Source organism: Leopardus geoffroyi, chromosome A1 (assembly GCF_018350155.1).
Source record: "Leopardus geoffroyi isolate Oge1 chromosome A1, O.geoffroyi_Oge1_pat1.0, whole genome shotgun sequence".
Lineage (NCBI taxonomy): Eukaryota > Metazoa > Chordata > Mammalia > Carnivora > Felidae > Leopardus > Leopardus geoffroyi.
Window position 1 is genome coordinate 72,170,442 of NC_059326.1, and position 18,310 is coordinate 72,188,751.

The window sequence follows — 18,310 nt, forward strand, 5'->3', positions numbered from 1 at the left end:
CGAGATCGTGACCTGGCTGAAGTCGGACGCTTAACCGACTGCGCCACCCAGGCGCCCCTTTATTTGTCTTTTCAAAGAACAAAATGTTAGTTTTACTAATATTACTTATTGCTTCTTTTTCCCCTATTTGATTAAAATATACTTATTTTCCCCTTCCACTGTGTTAATGTTTTCTTGGTTGGTATTTTTATAAATTCTTGAGTTAAATATTTGGATGATTAGTGCTAGCCTCTATTCTTTTGCTAAATATGCACTCAAGGGTATAACTTTCCCTCTAAAAATGCCTTTGGTTGCTTCTCATAGGTTCAATCTACATAGTGTTTATTAGTTTTCAGTTCTAGAAACTTTTTATTTCCATGTGGTTTCTTCTATGCTGTCTAAATTATTTAAAAGTGATTTTTAAATTTTGAAAAGTGTTGGTGTTTTCTGGTTGTTATTTAGTTTCTAATCTTATTACACTTCCGCTAAATAATGTCTTCTCTAGTATAGTGATTTGGTTCATGTTTAGAATTCCTTTGTGGTATGTAAGTGGTCATGTTTTGTAAATCATTTAGGTGTGTCTCAATCAAAATATGTGCTCTTGGAGCGCCGGGGTGGCTCAGTCAGTTAAGTGTCCAACTTCTGCTCAGGTCATGATCTGAGCTGGTGACTTCAAGCCCCATGTCGGGCTCTGTGTGGACAGCTCAGAGCCTGGAGCCTGCTTTTGATTCTGTGTCTCCCTCTCTTCTGCCATCCCCCACTCATGCTCTCTCTCTCTCTCCAAAAAAATAAATAGAAAATTAAAAAAAAAAAGAATGTGTGTTCTCAAGTCGCTAAATGAAGAATTGTATAAATGCCCACTACGTGAAGCTAGTCAACTGTGTATTTCAAATATTCTAAATCCTTATTAATTTTCTTGGCTCTTTGATCATGTGTATCTTACACATATTTGTAATTTAATTTTCAAATTAATACTCATAGGTATGTGTTATTATCTCTTTTTCACAGGTGAGAAATCTGACAATCGTAGAAATTATGTTGTTTAGGTCACTCAAATTATAAATTAAAATATTATAATTAAGTCTAGATTATATAGCTCAATGTTCAGATCTCATCACTAAACCATGTGTATCTAAAATGTCACAAGGCTTAACAGTATACAAAAAGGATTTTCCAAACTATACTGTAATACAATGCTGTTTTTTCGACATGAAAGTTTTGGTTTATACACATAACTTGCTCTTATCCCAAATCTTATGCAAGATCTAAACTAGCATGTTTTTCCTTTGTTCCGTACGTATATGCATACCTGATTTTCAGAATAATGACCCTGAAGCACTAAAGGAGATCAATAACTTTTCTCACCTATTAATACCAGTATGAAAAGAGTATTTATATTTTACATTTACTGATTGCTGAAATCTGGGATCCATTACAACTTTCAATTAAGTGAATATTAATTCATTTATTCAACCACCAGGGAGTAACCCTAGACTATCAGGGAATAGTAGCTTCCTTTGGAATGCTGCTGTGCTTAGTCTGAACACCTGTATTCTCTGGTAACCTCCTTCAAAATGAAGCCATTAGTATTACTTGAGACAGAAAACCATAGCTATTCTAAGTATTCAGCTCACTTTTTCTGATTTGGAGTTGTTAACAACGTATTTCTGTTTGTAACTGAGAAAAAGTTTGAGAGTCATGTTTTTCTTTTTTTCATTTTGCAAATACTAACAGGCTGACAATAAATGGAGATGCATTTATAAAAACATATGACCATAAAGCACAAAACCATGGTCCAATGAACAGGGCTTGATGAATGTCATTTCTGCTGGAAAGGTGTAGTGTAATTATTGTAATTAGCTGCTTTATTGAATAAGTCTCCCACATAAAATGTCATAATTGGAAATAAGCAATTACTTAAAATTACATAGGTTGAAGGTGGTAGGTACATCATTCAGCCGTATTTTAATTTTTCATGCACCTGTGAACTGAAAACTAATCCCATGGCGCATAGGACAGATCATGTGTACGGCAGGATGTTTCTATAAAATCAACGTTTTGTAAAATTGACATTATGCTTGGAAAGAAAGAATTTAAAAAGGTGATTAGTGTAGTCAGCAGCAAAATTAAAATAGTCACATTACAATGTATGCAAAGGTGAGTACTGTTATAATAGCATGTTATGAAGCTTTGAAATATGCCTTAGAATGTGGATTTTGTGAAAAGGGAGTTTTAGATGATGGGTCAAGAGTTTTGATCTTGTTATTTCAACATTATAAATTCTGAACCCTGAAAAAACACCAGACATAAAAATTTAAAAATATATAAATATGTATACACACACACACACACACACACACACCCTTCATAGTCGTCCTTTGGGGCCAAGGGCACCCATACCCATTGATTTCTGCTCTGTGTGTGAAACACCTTTTTATCTTTCTGTGAATTCCACCAGATCATAGGCTCCATATGGTAAGGATGGTGGATTCTTTGTCCACTACATTTCTCTCCACTGTCCAGTACTGCCTGTAATTTGTTCTTGAAATGTATTTACAGAACGAATACATTGCTTAATATTAGAGATGACTCTTTTCTGTACTACATTTTTTTTCTTATGAAGTGAATCCTTGAAATAACAAATGTGAATCAGGTAAAAATTACAAAGGAAGCCTATTTATTTTGAAATGCACCAATTCACTTGATAGGAAAATCTTGTGAAACTAGAAACCAGATGATTGGAAACTTAATTGGCTTGACTGTGTTTGCACTAGATTGCATGACAATGCTTTAGTCACTCGAGCTTGTGGCGTTGGAGATTTGGCCGAATCTCCAACAACTTACACATCAGCTAGACCAGTGTAAGGATGCCGATGATTCAGAAGATGAGGGAGAACCAGTATCGTCAAAAACAGGTATGCTCAAAGTACGCTACCTACTGGTGGGAAACCATAATATACACTATAATATATACCTAAGCATATCACTTCATTCTTAGAGCTCATATAGACAGAAAGACAAAAACCAAAAACCTGCCGAGATTTAAAAAAAAAAAAAGAGTGGATTTATGATTCTGGGAGAAAATGCCAGATGCTTTTAATCATGCAGGTGTTTGTGAATTTAAAATCCCAGGCACTCTGGGAGCAGTGCTTGCTCTCCAATTAGGATTCAATTGTATTTGAACTTTAGATCCAAATATACCAGCCCCAGCAACAACTGTAACACATTGGGATCGGTATTACACTTAACGGAAAGTAAAACTTAAGAGTAAACTATACTCAAAAGAGAAGAACATTGAGACAGGGGAGTTAAATGTAACTTTCACAGATAGGCTTAGTTGCAAAGTCAGCTCTGATCATTGCTTTGGAGACAGCACCAAAAAATTGTGGTTAAAAGCCTTCTGTATTATCTACAGATGATGCTTGATCCTAGATGCATTTACTTTTGAACTTCAGTGGATGTACACCTAAGGAATGCAAAGTACTTATAATCCCAGACCCAAAATGATTATACCACTAAATATTCTGCAAGAAGAATCACTGACCGGGAATTTCTCCTCTTGTGTTAGCTGACGGCAGGACGTGATTTTTACCTGGACCCCAGCCCACTGTGTGCATAGAAAGGGCCTCAAGAAATAACTGAAATGAAAAGATGTGCACTCAAACTCAGCTGTACTTTGATCTCAGCACGAAAACATACTGCAAAGGCCAATCAACATGAAAGAAAAAGTTTTCATTTATATTTTGTATCTTTTTGTTTCCTCTCCTTATTGTGAATAAATGGACAATCAATCACCTACTAATGCATTTGTAAGCTAAACACGGAAGTCCGGAAGTTCAGAGAGTTTTCACATTCTGTCTGGTGGCTTCTTCCCTCCCCCCCCCCCACCCCGACCACATGGTTTGTAACTCTGCTATCCGGCCCCTGGTGAGGTGGTGATGCCATGTAATCTCCCACTGTCCTCCTAGAGATGCGTCTTGAATAGCACCACGGAGATGCTAAGCTATTATTTTAGAAAATCCTTTCAGAAGAGTAAAAGCCCTAAAGATGAAAATAGGCTGTTCTTCCGCACCCCCCCCCCTTTTTTTTGGTGAGTAAATGTTCATCCTGAAAATTATAGATCAGTTAACTTGCTCTGTATGTAGTTACTGGAACAAATCATCAAACACTCTATAATCACACAGAAAAATACAAAATGCTGTCTGGCAATCAACAAGGCTTTGTGAAGAGTAAATCTTTCCAGAGCAATTTAATTTACTTCTTGAGAATCTGAGACACTATGTAGGCAATGAGGGTAGTAACTGAAATATCACAAAAAATCAGACTAAAAAAAATCATATTCATGAGCAATAAGGAAAATAAATCAATAATTAATATATTGTGCTTAACTAGACTGTTAGAAGTGAAGGTTAATTTGTTTATGTAAAAGTCCTTTGTCTTGACTGATGAATGTAAGTCTATTTGCTTAGTCTGAATTCATGGTATGGTTTAGTATCGGTAATCTTTTTTATCTGGTGTTAGAGGCACATGACATAAGCTATGCCAGTGCAATGCTAGGCATTTAACATATTATAATCTATTATTTAATCCTCATGACAAACACTGAAAATAAGAATTATCTCTAGAGATGAGGATTGGAACCGACACACTTATGACTATGACTGGTCATAAGTCATAATCACCATTCTACTCTGCTTCTCATGAAGTTATGTCAAGTCTCTTCGGCATCCTGTGCTTTTCCACAGGCTTCCCTCTCTGCCTGGAGCACCTTTCTCCTACAATGCTCAAGCTTCCTGCTCCTGTAAGGGATCCTGTCTCAGGTTCCTGCAACAATTTTTACCCCCCTGCATTTACACGTTTGTCCCCACGAGACTAAAAGCCCCTAAAGGGCACTGCTCACATTTTGCTCAGTGTTGAATTTTCAGGGCCCCAAAAGAGTGCCAGAGAAACAACAGATGTTCCATAACGTTTGCTGAATGACTGAGTGAACTGAAGACTTATGGAAATGAAAAGGGCCAAGAAAACATAGTAATTACTTGTATCACTTCTCTCACTTTGTACATGTGTTAGCTGATAATTGTGGAGGCTTACTGTGGAACTTGCTGTATATGCTTAGCAGAAAGGAGGCAGGTAAGACAGAGGCAGATGTTGCCCTATTGTCAGAGAAATACTCTCTATTTTTTTTAACTTTATTTATTTATTTTGAGAGAGACAGAGATAGCATGAGTGGGCCAGGGGCAGAGAGAGAGAAAGAGAGAGAGAGAGAGAGAGAGAATCCCAAAGAGGCTCCATGATGCCAGCACAGAGCATGATACGGAGCTTGAATGCACGAAACTGTGAGATCATGACCTGAGCTGAAACCAAACTCAGGCTGATGTGAGTGTGTAGTTCCCTCATGTTCTCCACATGTTGTGAGGTTTTGACCCCAGAAAGGGCACAGCAGCCAAGACAGCAGGGCAGAAGGATTGGCGAGCTCAGCTAAAGTGCAGAGAGTCGCCAGTTCCAACCACAGTGCAAACCTTGACATTACGGAGACGATTCACCTGTGAATGGGCTGCTTTTATTACCAGAGCTACTGGAAAAGCACGTTCACACCTCAGTTTACTAACAAACACTCTACTAAAGAAACCCAGGGTTTAGTTTCAATAATCTGGACAAAAAATGGGTAGAAAACCATTGCCCGATTTCCTTCTGCTTGGAAAGTACAAACCTCCTCTCAAGAGATGCAGGTTTATCCTTTAACCAGGAGAGGGAACCCCTGGCCGACGCCCCAGGTGTGGGAGAGTAGGAGGAGAAAGGAATGAGGGAATTAGCCTTGGGAATGCCATTTTCTATGGAGTCTGGAAGGGCAGCCATTCACCACAAGGGAGAGGTTGGAAAGCACTGTTTCCTGTCTTTTTTTTTTTTTTAAGTTTATTTATTTATTTTCAAGGGGAGAGGGGCAGAAGGGGAGAGAGAGAGACAGAGAGAGAGAGAGAGAAAGAGAGAGAATCCAAGCAGGGTCCACACTGTCAGCGCAGAGCCTGATGAAGGGCTTGATCCCACAAACCGTGAGATCATGACCTGAGCTGAAATCAAGAGTCGGACACCCAACCACCTGAGCCACCCAAGTGCCCCTCTGTCTTTTTCCTTTAGGATCTGCAACAACAACTTAAAGATTTTATGTTTTTGTTTGCTTATTGTTTATGGGGAGAAGGACAGGTATTTTAAACTACATGATAAAGGTGATCAGGTCCCTGCAGCATAAGGTTGCCATGGAATTATTTGTGGTTGTTCAAAGCCAAGGTCATAACTCGGACAGTACCCTGCCTAGCATGTGCCTTTGTGCCTTCATGTTCTTCCAGTTGCATAACCAAAACCACCCCCACTGTTCGTTGTCGTGTTTTCTTTTTTATCCCTTAACTTATGATCTTCATGTTCCTGGGGACTCAGTATTTTCCTTGACACGAGGTCAGCTTTGCAGGACTCAGAAGTTTCTCCTTACAGATCAGCGTTAATGGAAAAGTTTTACTTTAGTGCTCCTCTTTTTCATGTCATGGGAATCACTGTTAGACTGGCCTCACATTTTCTTTTTATTTCTTACTACTCTTTGAGGAAAAACAGCCTCAATCTGTGCCGTACCATGCTGGAGAGTTTCTTCATATAGAGAGAAAGCCTTGCCATCCACTGGACACTGCCAGGCATTTCCAAAGGCAGCTGGGGCTGTCACAGAAATTTCCAAGTGCTCACCAAAAAATATTTTATCAGAAGCTACGAGGGGTATGGTCTCTGTTCAGGATTTTTGTCATGTGCTTATGTAATTTTATGTGGCTTTAGGGTTTTTAAGTAAAAATTTAAAAAAGGTTTGGCATGTTTACAAATACAAATACTAGACTGCTTCCTCTTCAATTTCTGCTCCCCTGGGGCATCCTCATGCTGACATTCGTTAAGCAGGCTTCTCTGTGTCGGGTTTTCTGGGCTAATGGCACTCAACACAGACAACAAATCCCAGGTACTTCTGAGGATGGCCAGGAAGCGATGGTAGCTGAAGCTGCAAACACTGGAACGTCAAAGGAGGGAAGTTGACTTTCTCTGCAGCCTAAATAAAGCCAAGGCTTTAAGAAGCAACAGTAGCGTGGGTAAACCTTCTTGCTGCTGCCATGCTAGGGTAGTGGCTACTGAGATGAAGAGAAAATATGTTCTCTACAACCCACCTTCCCAACTGGAGCATGTCTCCAGAGAATGGAGCTCACGAGGAGATAAATAATATTCTCCCAATTGTAGATTATCCAGATATGGGCCAACGAAGCTTGCCTGGGGAGAAGGATAACCTAACCATCTCTATAATTTTCCTGGTACAAGATCAGATATTGTGTGTTTGAATCAACCAAACTTATAGATTGGGGAATGCCTGTTGTCATCAAAAAATTCTAGTATCTTCTATTAATTTTTTAAAAAATTTATTTATTTATTTTGTGAAAGACAGAGCTGAGGAGGGGCAGAGAGAGAGGAAGAGAGGAAGAATTCCAAGCAGGCTCCACATGGTCAACGTGCAGAGCCCAAATTGGGGCTCGAACTCATGGAAACCGTGAGATCATGACCTGAGCCGAAATCAAGAGTCGGATGCTTAACTGACTGAGCCACCCAGGTGCTCTAGTTCTAGTCTCTTTTACAATGCTGAGTGATTTAGATACCACTGAGGGGCAGGGCCTGTGCTAGTTCATTATATTTTAGGATATTATGAGAAAGGCACAATTGTACGATAATGGAATAAAATTGTAATTGTTATCTTACTTTCAGTTAGTTAAAAATAATGTGAAATGAGAAAGTAGACAGAAGCCACAAAAATATAAGGACATTGGAGAAGTCAGAAATGGCATCTGAAATTCTCAGACAGTGATCTAGCACAGGGATCGCTAGGGGAGGGAGATGGTGGGCACCCAGAAGGGTGATAGGGTGTGCCCCCCTTGGAACCCCCATACACCTGCCAAGAATCTTTATTTTTTTCCTCACCAATTTCAAAATATTTTGTTCAGAAAGTGTGAGAAATGTCGTATTTGCTTTCAGAGAGAAAATAAATGATCAGGGACTAATTTCAATTTTGTGTTTCCAGTGGAATAATGTTATTAGTGACTTAAAAGAGCATGTTGTGGATTTATGCCCACTTGGGGCATAACGGCCACCAGCTCTTGGCATTCTTTGTGGAGATGGCTGGTCACGACAACCACAGCCCAGGCTGGGGATTCATTCCATACCTCTGGCTTAAAGTCTGCATTTGAAATAAAATTTAATTTTTTTTTTCAACGTTTATTTATTTTTGGGACAGAGAGAGACAGAGCATGAACGGGGGAGGGGCAGAGAGAGAGGGAGACACAGAATCGGAAACAGGCTCCAGGCTCTGAGCCATCAGCCCAGAGCCTGACGCGGGGCACGAACCCACGGACCGTGAGATCGTGACCTGGCTGAAGTCGGACGCCTAACCGACTGCGCCACCCAGGCGCCCCGAAATAAAATTTAAAAATAAACATTCTGTGTTCTAGTATGTAAAATGCGATTTCACACTGAGTGGCTGAAACCAGGCCACTATCTCTCCACTTGATTGTCCACTAACACATGCAGTTCCTTGTGTATGCCCTGGACACAGTATTGAATGAAATGTAACAACTGTGGACAAGAAATGTGACAAATTTGATATTTTTAAAAAAACAGTCAAAGTCTTTACTGAGGGTTAAGAATATTGCTTGTATGTGTACACACGCATGCAAACGCACATTTTGTGGGTTTTTTTCTCCACTCAAAATTTAAAGGCAAAGAAAAATCTCAGTTGAGATCAATTCAGTGGCTTGGAAGATATAGTGGAATAAATATTTCAAAGCACAGAAGAAAAGCAGAGCGACGGCAAGCATGAGGGAAAAAGTAAGAGGGAAATAAAGGGCCAGATGGAAAAGTAATAATTGAACAAATAGTAAATGAAAATTTCCCTGACAAATATCTCAGTCTGCAAACTGAAAAGACTCCCCATTTGGGGCAGTTCTGATGAGAAACAACATACAAAGTATATCCTGGTAAGGCTTCTGAGCCCCAGGGATACGTAGAAAGTCTTAAAAGCTCCCCCAAACCAGAAAGCCTACCTGCCAACCAACCAACCAACCAACCAACCACCAAAGAAAAAACTAATTATATTCATATGAAAAAAAAAATGACAGTGGCATCAGACTTGTCATCTACAACACTGGAATCTAGATGAGAGAGAAATAGCATCTGTAGGTGACTGAAAGAAAATAAACAGGAAGAGACATCGTACAAGGAGTTCATTATTGTAACTGAGAACAAAATCACTGGGCTGTAGCACATGTTGAGTGCTGGGAGAGTTAGAGGGGAGAGGTGGGGAAGGGCAGGAGAAAAGCAGCAGAGGGGAAAGGCTAATCCTCGTGGGATGGGAGAGCAGGGGAAAAGAGGATGAAGGGGCTGGTATTTCATTTTCACGTGATAATGAGAAATATGTATTTGATTCTAAGCAACAGAAAACGGGTGGCCCCAATTTAATGGAATAAAAAGTGAACGAGGACTTTCAAAGGAAAACGCCTGCGAGTGAACCCTAATGTTTAAGATCTGTTACAAACTCTGTAACTGGTCATTCATTTTCTAACTGTGGAATCCGAGTGAAAAAATTCCCTATCAACTATTGAATGATAGATCACAACATGATTAAGACAACACATAGCGATAATTCCCACCACATACTAAGCACTAATAAGCCGTAGTTATGTTGACTGATTTTTTTTCTAATGTTTATTTATTTTTGAGAGAGAGAGACAGAGTGCAAGTGGGGGAGGAACATAGAGTAGGAGACACAGAATCTGAAGCAGGCTCCAGGCCCTGAGCTGTCAGAGCCTGATGCATAGCTCGAACTCATGGACGGCGAGATCATGACCTGAAACTTAGACACTTAACTGACTGAACCACCCAGGAGCCCCTTGACTGATTTTTATAGGAACCTCCTCTGGTTTTTCTCCCTAGTGTAATAACTGGAATAAACATGGTCTCTTGAAAAAGCAACACACAGGCCACCCTTAAACCGGGCTGACTGCTGGCAATCAGAACCCTTCTGCAAGTAAGAAAATGCAGGGTTGGGATGGTCTCTACCCATCAAAGTCACAGGGCTGCTACCTGGCACGGCTCAGAAGCTGACGTGTACAAATGCAAAACTGAAATTCATAAATAATACCAATGTCAGGTTTAACAATTTCTTCTACAAATAAAATAATTTTCTTCATTATTGTTCTGAGACCTTCGATTTCAGGACCCCATAGAGCCTTGCAATTATGTAAAACATACGTGCTTAAGAAAACTTTGGTAATTTGAAGCAGTGGATTCTTACTTTTTGGTCAATGTATTTGTTGTCTTCTATTGCGGACCGTTTGGAGTGATCGCAGGATGAGGAAGAGGTGGAAGGGAGGCTCCGTAACAGGCAGCAGGTGTCCTGTTGCTGGCGATCGATGAACTGCTTCATGAAACTCTCCCTTTGCAAAGGAAGTACAGACACACACATGTCAAGCATTGTTAAATAAAATGGAGCACGTGGTGGCGTTTTACACCTGTGCGTTTGCTTGAGCTAAGATAGAGGTGACAGAAGTTCAGAGAAAAAAAGACCCAGAACATTCACTTTCTAATGTCCCCTCTTTGTAAAGGGAGCTTTCCTACTATTCTTCATTCCTCATCTTATATTCTAATAAACTTTTGCCTGCTGCTAAAAAAAGAAAGAAAGAAAGAAAGAAAGAAGACACATCATGCCAAGAGCAGTGTTTAAATTTAATTAGCAAAATAATTAATTTAGAGAAAGCTTCCTGAATCTTCAGTAGTTTTGTTTAAAAAAGCAATGTCCCTGAAATAACTTTTAAGCAATAATATTCAGTCATTGACAGTAGTTTGTTGAATCTCATTGTGGTAATAAGATACTTCTTTTCCGCCTCTAAGACTTAGAAGAATTAGTTCATCTCTCTGAACTTCCACTCATCATAAGAATTATTGAGAGATAATTTTACATTTAAAGATTAAAAATAACTCAAAGAAACTTGCTTTATCTCATCTCCAAAACATGGTGAGAATGCAAATAATACCTTTTCATACAACCACTAATCTTGAATCTAATATGTGGCTCTTTTACACTTCCTATTTTCTTTTTCTTTAAAAAATTTTAATATTTATTTTTGAGAGAGAAAGAGAGCACGAGTGGGGGGAGGAGGGGCTGAGAGAGAGGGAGACACAGAATCCAAAGCAGGCTCCAGGCTCCAGGCTTCTCAGCACAGAGCCTGACGGGGGACTTGAACTCATGAGCCTCAAGATCATGACTTGAGCGGAAGTTGGACGCTTAACCGACTGAGCCACCCAGGTGCCCCATACTTCCTATTTTCAAGTTAAAAAATTATTTTAATCAGAAATGCAAATATATTTCCATTTGAATTTTAAATATTATGGCACCATATCCAGTCTCACATTTTTATAACCCCCCCACAGGATTGTTTTTAGAACTAGTTACATAAAAATGTCAAATTTCATACTATTCTGGTTCTATTTGTGATTTTTGAGCTACAACTGAAATAAAATCCTTTGATTATTAAAAATAAGGGTTTGAACACATCCTTTATGCAAATGCTTAACTGAAGGGCAAAGGGGTAGAAGATAAAATTAGTATAAGTGGGAAATGCCACATTTCTTCTTTTAAAAGAGGAAGACAAGGACCCATTAGAGCCTAAGGTGAGTGTGCTGGGCAAGCCATGTCACCAGAATTTTCCTTCTAAGGTTGTGTCCATGCTACATTAAGGACAGTTTAAAGATTTGGAGGAACGACATACCATTCTCTCCCACAATAGTTATGTTGGTTTATGATGCATAAAGAAACAATGGCAACACACTTTTGAGCAGGTCTTTGTAATGCACTACTTGTTCTCTAAGATGCATTAAAGAATTTTTAAACTTGACAAAAGCGTGAAAGACAAATTATACTGGAATCAGACATGACGTTCTAAACAAATGCTGTCACAGCAGGACAGAAACCTGGCTGGTGGCATTTCTCTACTTCCTTGAAAATAAAAGGCTTCAAGAGGCAAGTTTATCCTTATATGGTTGAAAGTCAGGGGTTGGTGTCTACCTGCAGCCGTGAGCACCCGTGCCCGTGCCCGTTACCTGGGGAGTCGAATCCCTGAGGAGCATCTCGGGAAGAAGCAGGGGGAAGCAGCCTAATGCCACCATCAAATGACTGCTCCGAATATATCGCTTAAAGGGGTCAATGGCTTTTAAAACAGAGGTAGAGAGACTAGAAACATAAATAACTTAAAAATAGAAAAAAAAATACCCTTCTTTTAAACATGAACTTGAAAGAAGGACTGATGCAGATTCAAGATAACTCTTTGACAGTGTATTTGGCACATATGATGAAATAAGTATGTTAATACCTGATTTTAGGAACTGTAAAATCTGAAGGAAGCTTTGAGATTTTCACCATTTGCGGTCTGTTTGGAAATTTTTCAAAGATTCGAAGTCGCAAAGGGAGCTTCTCTTTGGTGTCTGCATTGGCTTCACTTTGCTTTAACTAAAGAAAAAAATAGAAAGAAGACAAGGGGGAACTTGGCTTACTGCAAGTCACGGAGTATTTGAGTTTTCAAATCAAGGAAACGGTGAGTTGGTGCACGATGGACGGTAGATGGCAGCAGAGACCCATCGAGTGTGTTTCTGTCTCCCGCCATCTACCGCTCTCTCCGTGCACAAACTTGAAAACAACCCGGAAAACAAACCCAAACCTAAACCAAAACAAAAAACTAGCCCAGCAAAAAAAAATAATGAGAGGAAACACTTGCTATTTTATTCCCAAATATTCCCGTTAATACCAAACATTACTTTTTATTGTTTACTTCTTTATTATCACTAGCATATCCAATAACCTAACAATAAAATTTGTTTTATAAATATGTGTGCTACGGCAGGAAATCAAAAGAATACAAATAAATGAAACTCCTAAGTAGTAATAGTTGTAAAGAGGGAAAATGTCAAGAAAACGCATCATTTATTCTAGCAGATTAAAAAGAAAAGCTCAAAATGGAAACAACACATTTGGTACCTATAGGAAGTTCTCTGTTTAGTTAGTTGTAAGGATAGATGCTTGAGAATGATTATATTATATGCCATAAAATATCTTTGCAAGAAATGACAAGCAAATGGTATCTATCTATCTATCTATCATCTGTCTATCTACAAGAAGGCTTTTATATTTCTACAAATTAGGTCTCAGGGAGACTGAGACTTGAGGTCACAAACTGGAACCAGTGCTGAGCTAAGGAGCCATCCTAAGGATGGATTTGGCTAGGGGAACTCTGGCCTGAAAAATGAAGTAATGTGCTTCCTCCCCTTCTCAGAACCACTGTCTTCCCAATCCAAGGCTGACTTCTCTTGCCAACCTCCCTTACTTCTTTTTTTTAATGTTTTATTTATTTTTGAGAGCAAGAGAGACAGAGCATGAGTGGGGGAGGGGCAGAGAGAGAGGGAGACACAGAACGTGAAGCAGGCTCCAGGCTCTGAGTTGTCAACACAGAGCCCCACATGGGGTTTGAACTCAGGAACCGTGAGATCATGACCTGAGCCGAAGTCAGACGCTTAACTGACTGAGCCACCCAGGTGCCCCCCCCCTTACTTCTTTTTACTACTGCCTCCTCTCAGACCTCTCTGTAGACTGGGATGAACCTCTCTATGTCCACCCAACTCGTCCCCCTCTCCAGCCTGCATCTCGGAGCGCCGATCCTGTTCAAAGAGTCCATCAAATTCAAGCAGCTTCTCTGCTGGGCTTAGGGAAGCATGTTTCAAAAGCCATCAGCTTCTTCTCCCTTGCTGGGTGTGCTTTTACTTTATAATTACAACCTGTCTCCAGTCTGTGGAAAGATTAGCATGGGAGGCTGAGAACAGTTTTGTAAGTCAGAGAGGTGCCAACTTTTCCCTCCTCCCTGAGTGAGGGTATCCACACTGGACAGAGAGAACATGGGTGCTGCATTTGGGTGAACATACAATTTCAATACAATACACGGTTGTCCAATCGGTTGTGAGCTCATCGTGAGGTTATATGTCTTATTTCTAGTTCAGAAAACGTGCCTCATTTCTCATAAACTTCAGAAACTGTTCCTACATTTTTGTTGTATATAATATAAATATTTTGCCATAGCCATCTGTACATCTTAGTTAATTCTGGGGTCTGTCTGTGGTTTTTCTGACTGAGGTGGTGACCTCATTTAGAAAAGGGGCCACTGTTCATGGCCTTCCTCCCCTTCTACATGGAATGCAACACAGCATGCTCTCAACCATTTGATGGTTATGATGGTGACAGTGATGAAGAATTAGCTCTCAAAGGTGCAAAGCAAACACGGCTAGCATTTCCATGAGATGCAGGGAATTAGAAAAATGGCCCCACATGTAAACACAGAAATTCATGAGGAAGAGAGTCGTTTTCCAAAAATTTATTGGGACAACTGGTATAAAAATATTTGTCAGTGGTAAGTAGAGCACACAGAAAAAGAAAAGGCAGTTAATATGTTAAGTCAGACCAGAGAGAAAGGCAATTATGTAGGGCCAAAGAGAGGCCAAGAAGACAGAGCAGAAACAAGGTATTTAATGCATGTATTTGCTGACTCACTTATTTATATATCAATGCAGTCACTTATAAACCAAATCCCAGAGGCCAGGTTCCATGCAAAGTTCTAGGGATATAAAAATAACTAAGACACTGTATTTGCTCTCACGGAGCCCACATTATAACCGATAGATGGTTATATAAACAGATAATGACAAATATAATAGCTCTTCTAGCTGAGTTCTAAACAAGGTGCCAAGAGCTCAAGGTGAGGAGCAAAGGGAGAAGCTTTAAAAAATGACGGTGCTACTTTTATTTCCAGAAACTTCTCCTAGTATTCTGGAGGCTGGGAGACCTAAATCAAGGTATCAGCAGCATCATGCTCTCTCTGAAAGCTCTAGGGAAGACTCCTTTCCTTGACTCAGCTTCTCAGCAATCCTGGTGTTCCTTGATCTGTAGCTACATCGCTCTGTTATCTTCCTGTGAAATCATAAGGCTTCTTCCCCGTGTGTTTCTGTGTCTATCTGACTCTCCTTCTCTTTTCTTACAAAGACACCAGTCATTTAAATCAATGCCCACCCTAATGCAGTATGATCTTAATTGATCATGTCTGTAAAAATCTAAGTTCCAAACAGGTCCCATTCTGAGGCTCCAGGTGGACATGAATTTTGGAGGGACACTATTAAACCCACTACATACAGTAGTTGAAATTCTCAACCACTGTTTCTCTTTCCGCTGAGCCTGTAAATTCTAGGATGACAAGGGTCCTCAGAGGACAAGGATGTTTGCAGGGGTTGGGTGTGTTTCCTTGCAGGGGTTGGGTGTGTTCCGGGGCTGCCACAATATTGACACAAAGTAACCGACACAAATATATGTTGAATGAATAATTATACAATCACCAGCAGAACTAAACTCTAGCAGATAACTTGGAAATAAAAGAAAGGATTGTAGGTATATCCTGAAGGGTGGAGAGATAAGCAGAAAGTATCAATTTACTGATTGAAAAATTTGTTGGTGTAGAGTGTAAGTATCCCTAGATTCACAGAATAGAATAAAATTAGACTCTGTGGCATTCAACCTGAACTTACATCTACCATCGATGAGCCCATAGATGTTTAGAGTAAGTTTAGATGTAAAATTAAAGAAAAAGCTTTAACATTTATTCGTTTTTGAGAGACAGAGAGAGACAGAGCACAAGTAGGGGAGGGTCAGAGAGAGGGAGACACAGAATCCGAAACAGGCTCCAGGCTCTGAGCTGTCAGCACAGAGCCCAACTCGGGGCCAAAATTCATGGACCATGACATCATGACCTGAACCAAAGTCAGATGCCTAACCAACTGAGCCAACCAGGTGCCCCTGGACAAAAAATTGTATAATATTTAATTAAGTACCCTAGCCTATGATGTTTGGCAAATGTAGGGTACCAGTACTGAAAAATAGTCACCTTGCCTGCATGTTTTTAAAATGGAACACATCTCATTCTACTTAGTGTTAAGAGTTATTTATACTTCCCCAAACTTGTAAACTCCTCAGGGGCAAGATTCTGTGTTTTTTTACTTAAAAAAATTTTTTTTAGAGAGTGAGAGATTGTGAGAGGGGAAGAGGGGGAGAGAGAGAGAGAGAGAGAGAGAGAGAGAGAGAGAGAAAGAGAAAGAGAAAGAGAAAGAGAGAAAGAGAATATCAAGCAGGATCTATGTTCATCATGGAGACCAGCTCGGGTCTCCATCCCACGACACGGGGATCATGGCCTGAGCCGAAATCCAGAGTCAGACACTTAACCAGCTGAGCCAACTAGGCACCCCAGATTCTGTTAAAAAATATTTTTAATGTTTATTTTCTTTTTGAAAGAGAGAGAGAGAGACAGAGCGTGAGTGGGGGAGAGGTAGGGAGAGAGGGAGACACAGAATTTGAAGCAGGCTCCAGGCTTAGTTGTCAGCACAGATCCTGATGTGGGGCTCAAACCCACAAACTGTGAGATCATGACCTGAGCCGAAGTTGGACGCTCACCCGACTGAGCCACCCAGGCACCTAATGTTTTTAATTTACTTCTATAGCACCTTGTAGAGAGTAGAAAAATAATAACTGTTTGTGAATAAATGAATTAGAATTTAGCATGAATTGATCGTGGAACCGTAAAACTACAAATGAGAAGCTCTTTCTGATGACTCAGAAGGTTCTTCAGGATCCTACCAATCCTCTCAAATGTCAGGCATCATGGCTCCACAGAAGGGCCAGTTAAGCCAGAGAAGGGTGGGTGGTTGCATGGGGGGCAGACATATCAGATCTCACCGCAGAGGCACTGGACAGAATCTTCTACAAGCAGGGGAGGGGCCTCTTTCTGGACAGCACCTGCCACATGCTCTGTCTGCTGTTCACAGTTAAACAGCATCAACTACAGGTGAATATACACACATCCAGCAGCTCGGCACCTACCAGAAACATGTCCACATGCACACCACATTCACGCTCACAAGCCCGCAGCCACGCTAAACCATAAACTCCTCAAATGCCCATCAGCAGTTGAATGGAGAAGTAAATTGTGGTTTATTTATGCATTTGAGTCAACGAACTACTTCCAAGCACAAGGATTTGGGTGAATTTTACAAACTAACGTTGAATGAAGGAATCCCGACCAATGAAACAAGTACATCCTGAATGATCCCATTTATATAAAGTTAAAGAGCAGGTGATGCTACTCTATCTGGCTGAGCGTCTGCTGAGTAGTTACCCTGGGGTGGGGTGAAGCATCATGACTAAGAGGACATGTGGGGAGGGGCTTCTAAGGACAGCTGATCTTGGTCTGGGTGCTGGGTGTGCTCGGTTTGGAGAAGTTCAGCAAAATCATCTAATCCTTACTCCACTGCTATTAATCTCCAAAACCTGGGCCATTTCTCCTTCCCCAGTCCGTGATGTTGGTCAAGATACAAAATGAGGAAGAAATACAAGAGGACGATGGGACCGGCTTGCCTACTGAGGGGTGCAGGCTGGGATGAAGGTGAGGCAGCCAGAGCAAAGAGAAACACTGCATGGTACTTGGAAACCACAGTCAAGTTTCCTGACACACAATAAACCCTATTCTACCTTTTATCCAAATTCTTCCCCCTTCTTGCATTTAAGGACAGATTTCCCCAAGGTTAAACTTACTTTGATGCAAATGGGTGAGTAATATGGATTACATTGAAAATATGGGATGATAATAGAAGATCCTTATACTATACCACAAAAGCAGACCTTCTAACGTACAGTAATTGTAATTGTAAATGTTCGCTTGGAAATAATTTCAAAGATTATAACTCTTGGATGGAAGGAAGAGAATGCAGAATGCAGAGAACACAAGATTTCAGTCTTTATGTTGGAAAATCTAATGTAGGGGCACCTGGGTGGCTCAGTGGGTTAAGCGTCCAACTTTGGATCAGGTCATAGTTCTCGTGGTTCGTGAGTTCGAGCCCCGCGTCAGGCTCTGTGCTGACCGCTTGGAGCCTGGAGTCCGCTTCAGATTCTGTGTCTCCTTCACTCTCTGCCCCACCCCCACTTGCACTCTGTCTCTCTCTCTCTCTCAAAAAGAAATAAACATTAAAAAAAATTAAAGAAAAGAAAAATCTGATATAAAGAACAGTAACAAAGGAAAGAATTCATAATGGCTTCAACTGAGCATGATGTGTGGCTGTAACAAATAGATCAGATGATAGATTTGTAACAGACTCACATGGTTTTAAAAAAACACATTTGCAAAGAAGA

At 40.3% G+C, this 18,310-nt stretch overlaps 1 protein-coding gene across 5 annotated transcripts in view; it reads right to left on the reverse strand.

The window, feature by feature from the left end:
- NALCN (sodium leak channel, non-selective) overlaps positions 1–18,310 on the reverse strand; it is a 320,527-nt gene that overhangs the window by 76,919 nt on the left and 225,298 nt on the right. For all 5 annotated transcript variants that reach the window (XM_045481393.1, XM_045481373.1, XM_045481362.1 and 2 more), the window contains 2 exons: positions 12,414–12,550; positions 10,340–10,481 (listed from right to left, as the gene is read on the reverse strand). In XM_045481393.1, coding sequence (XP_045337349.1) covers positions 10,340–10,481; positions 12,414–12,550 — 279 coding nt within the window. The remainder of the gene's footprint in view (positions 1–10,339; positions 10,482–12,413; positions 12,551–18,310) is intronic.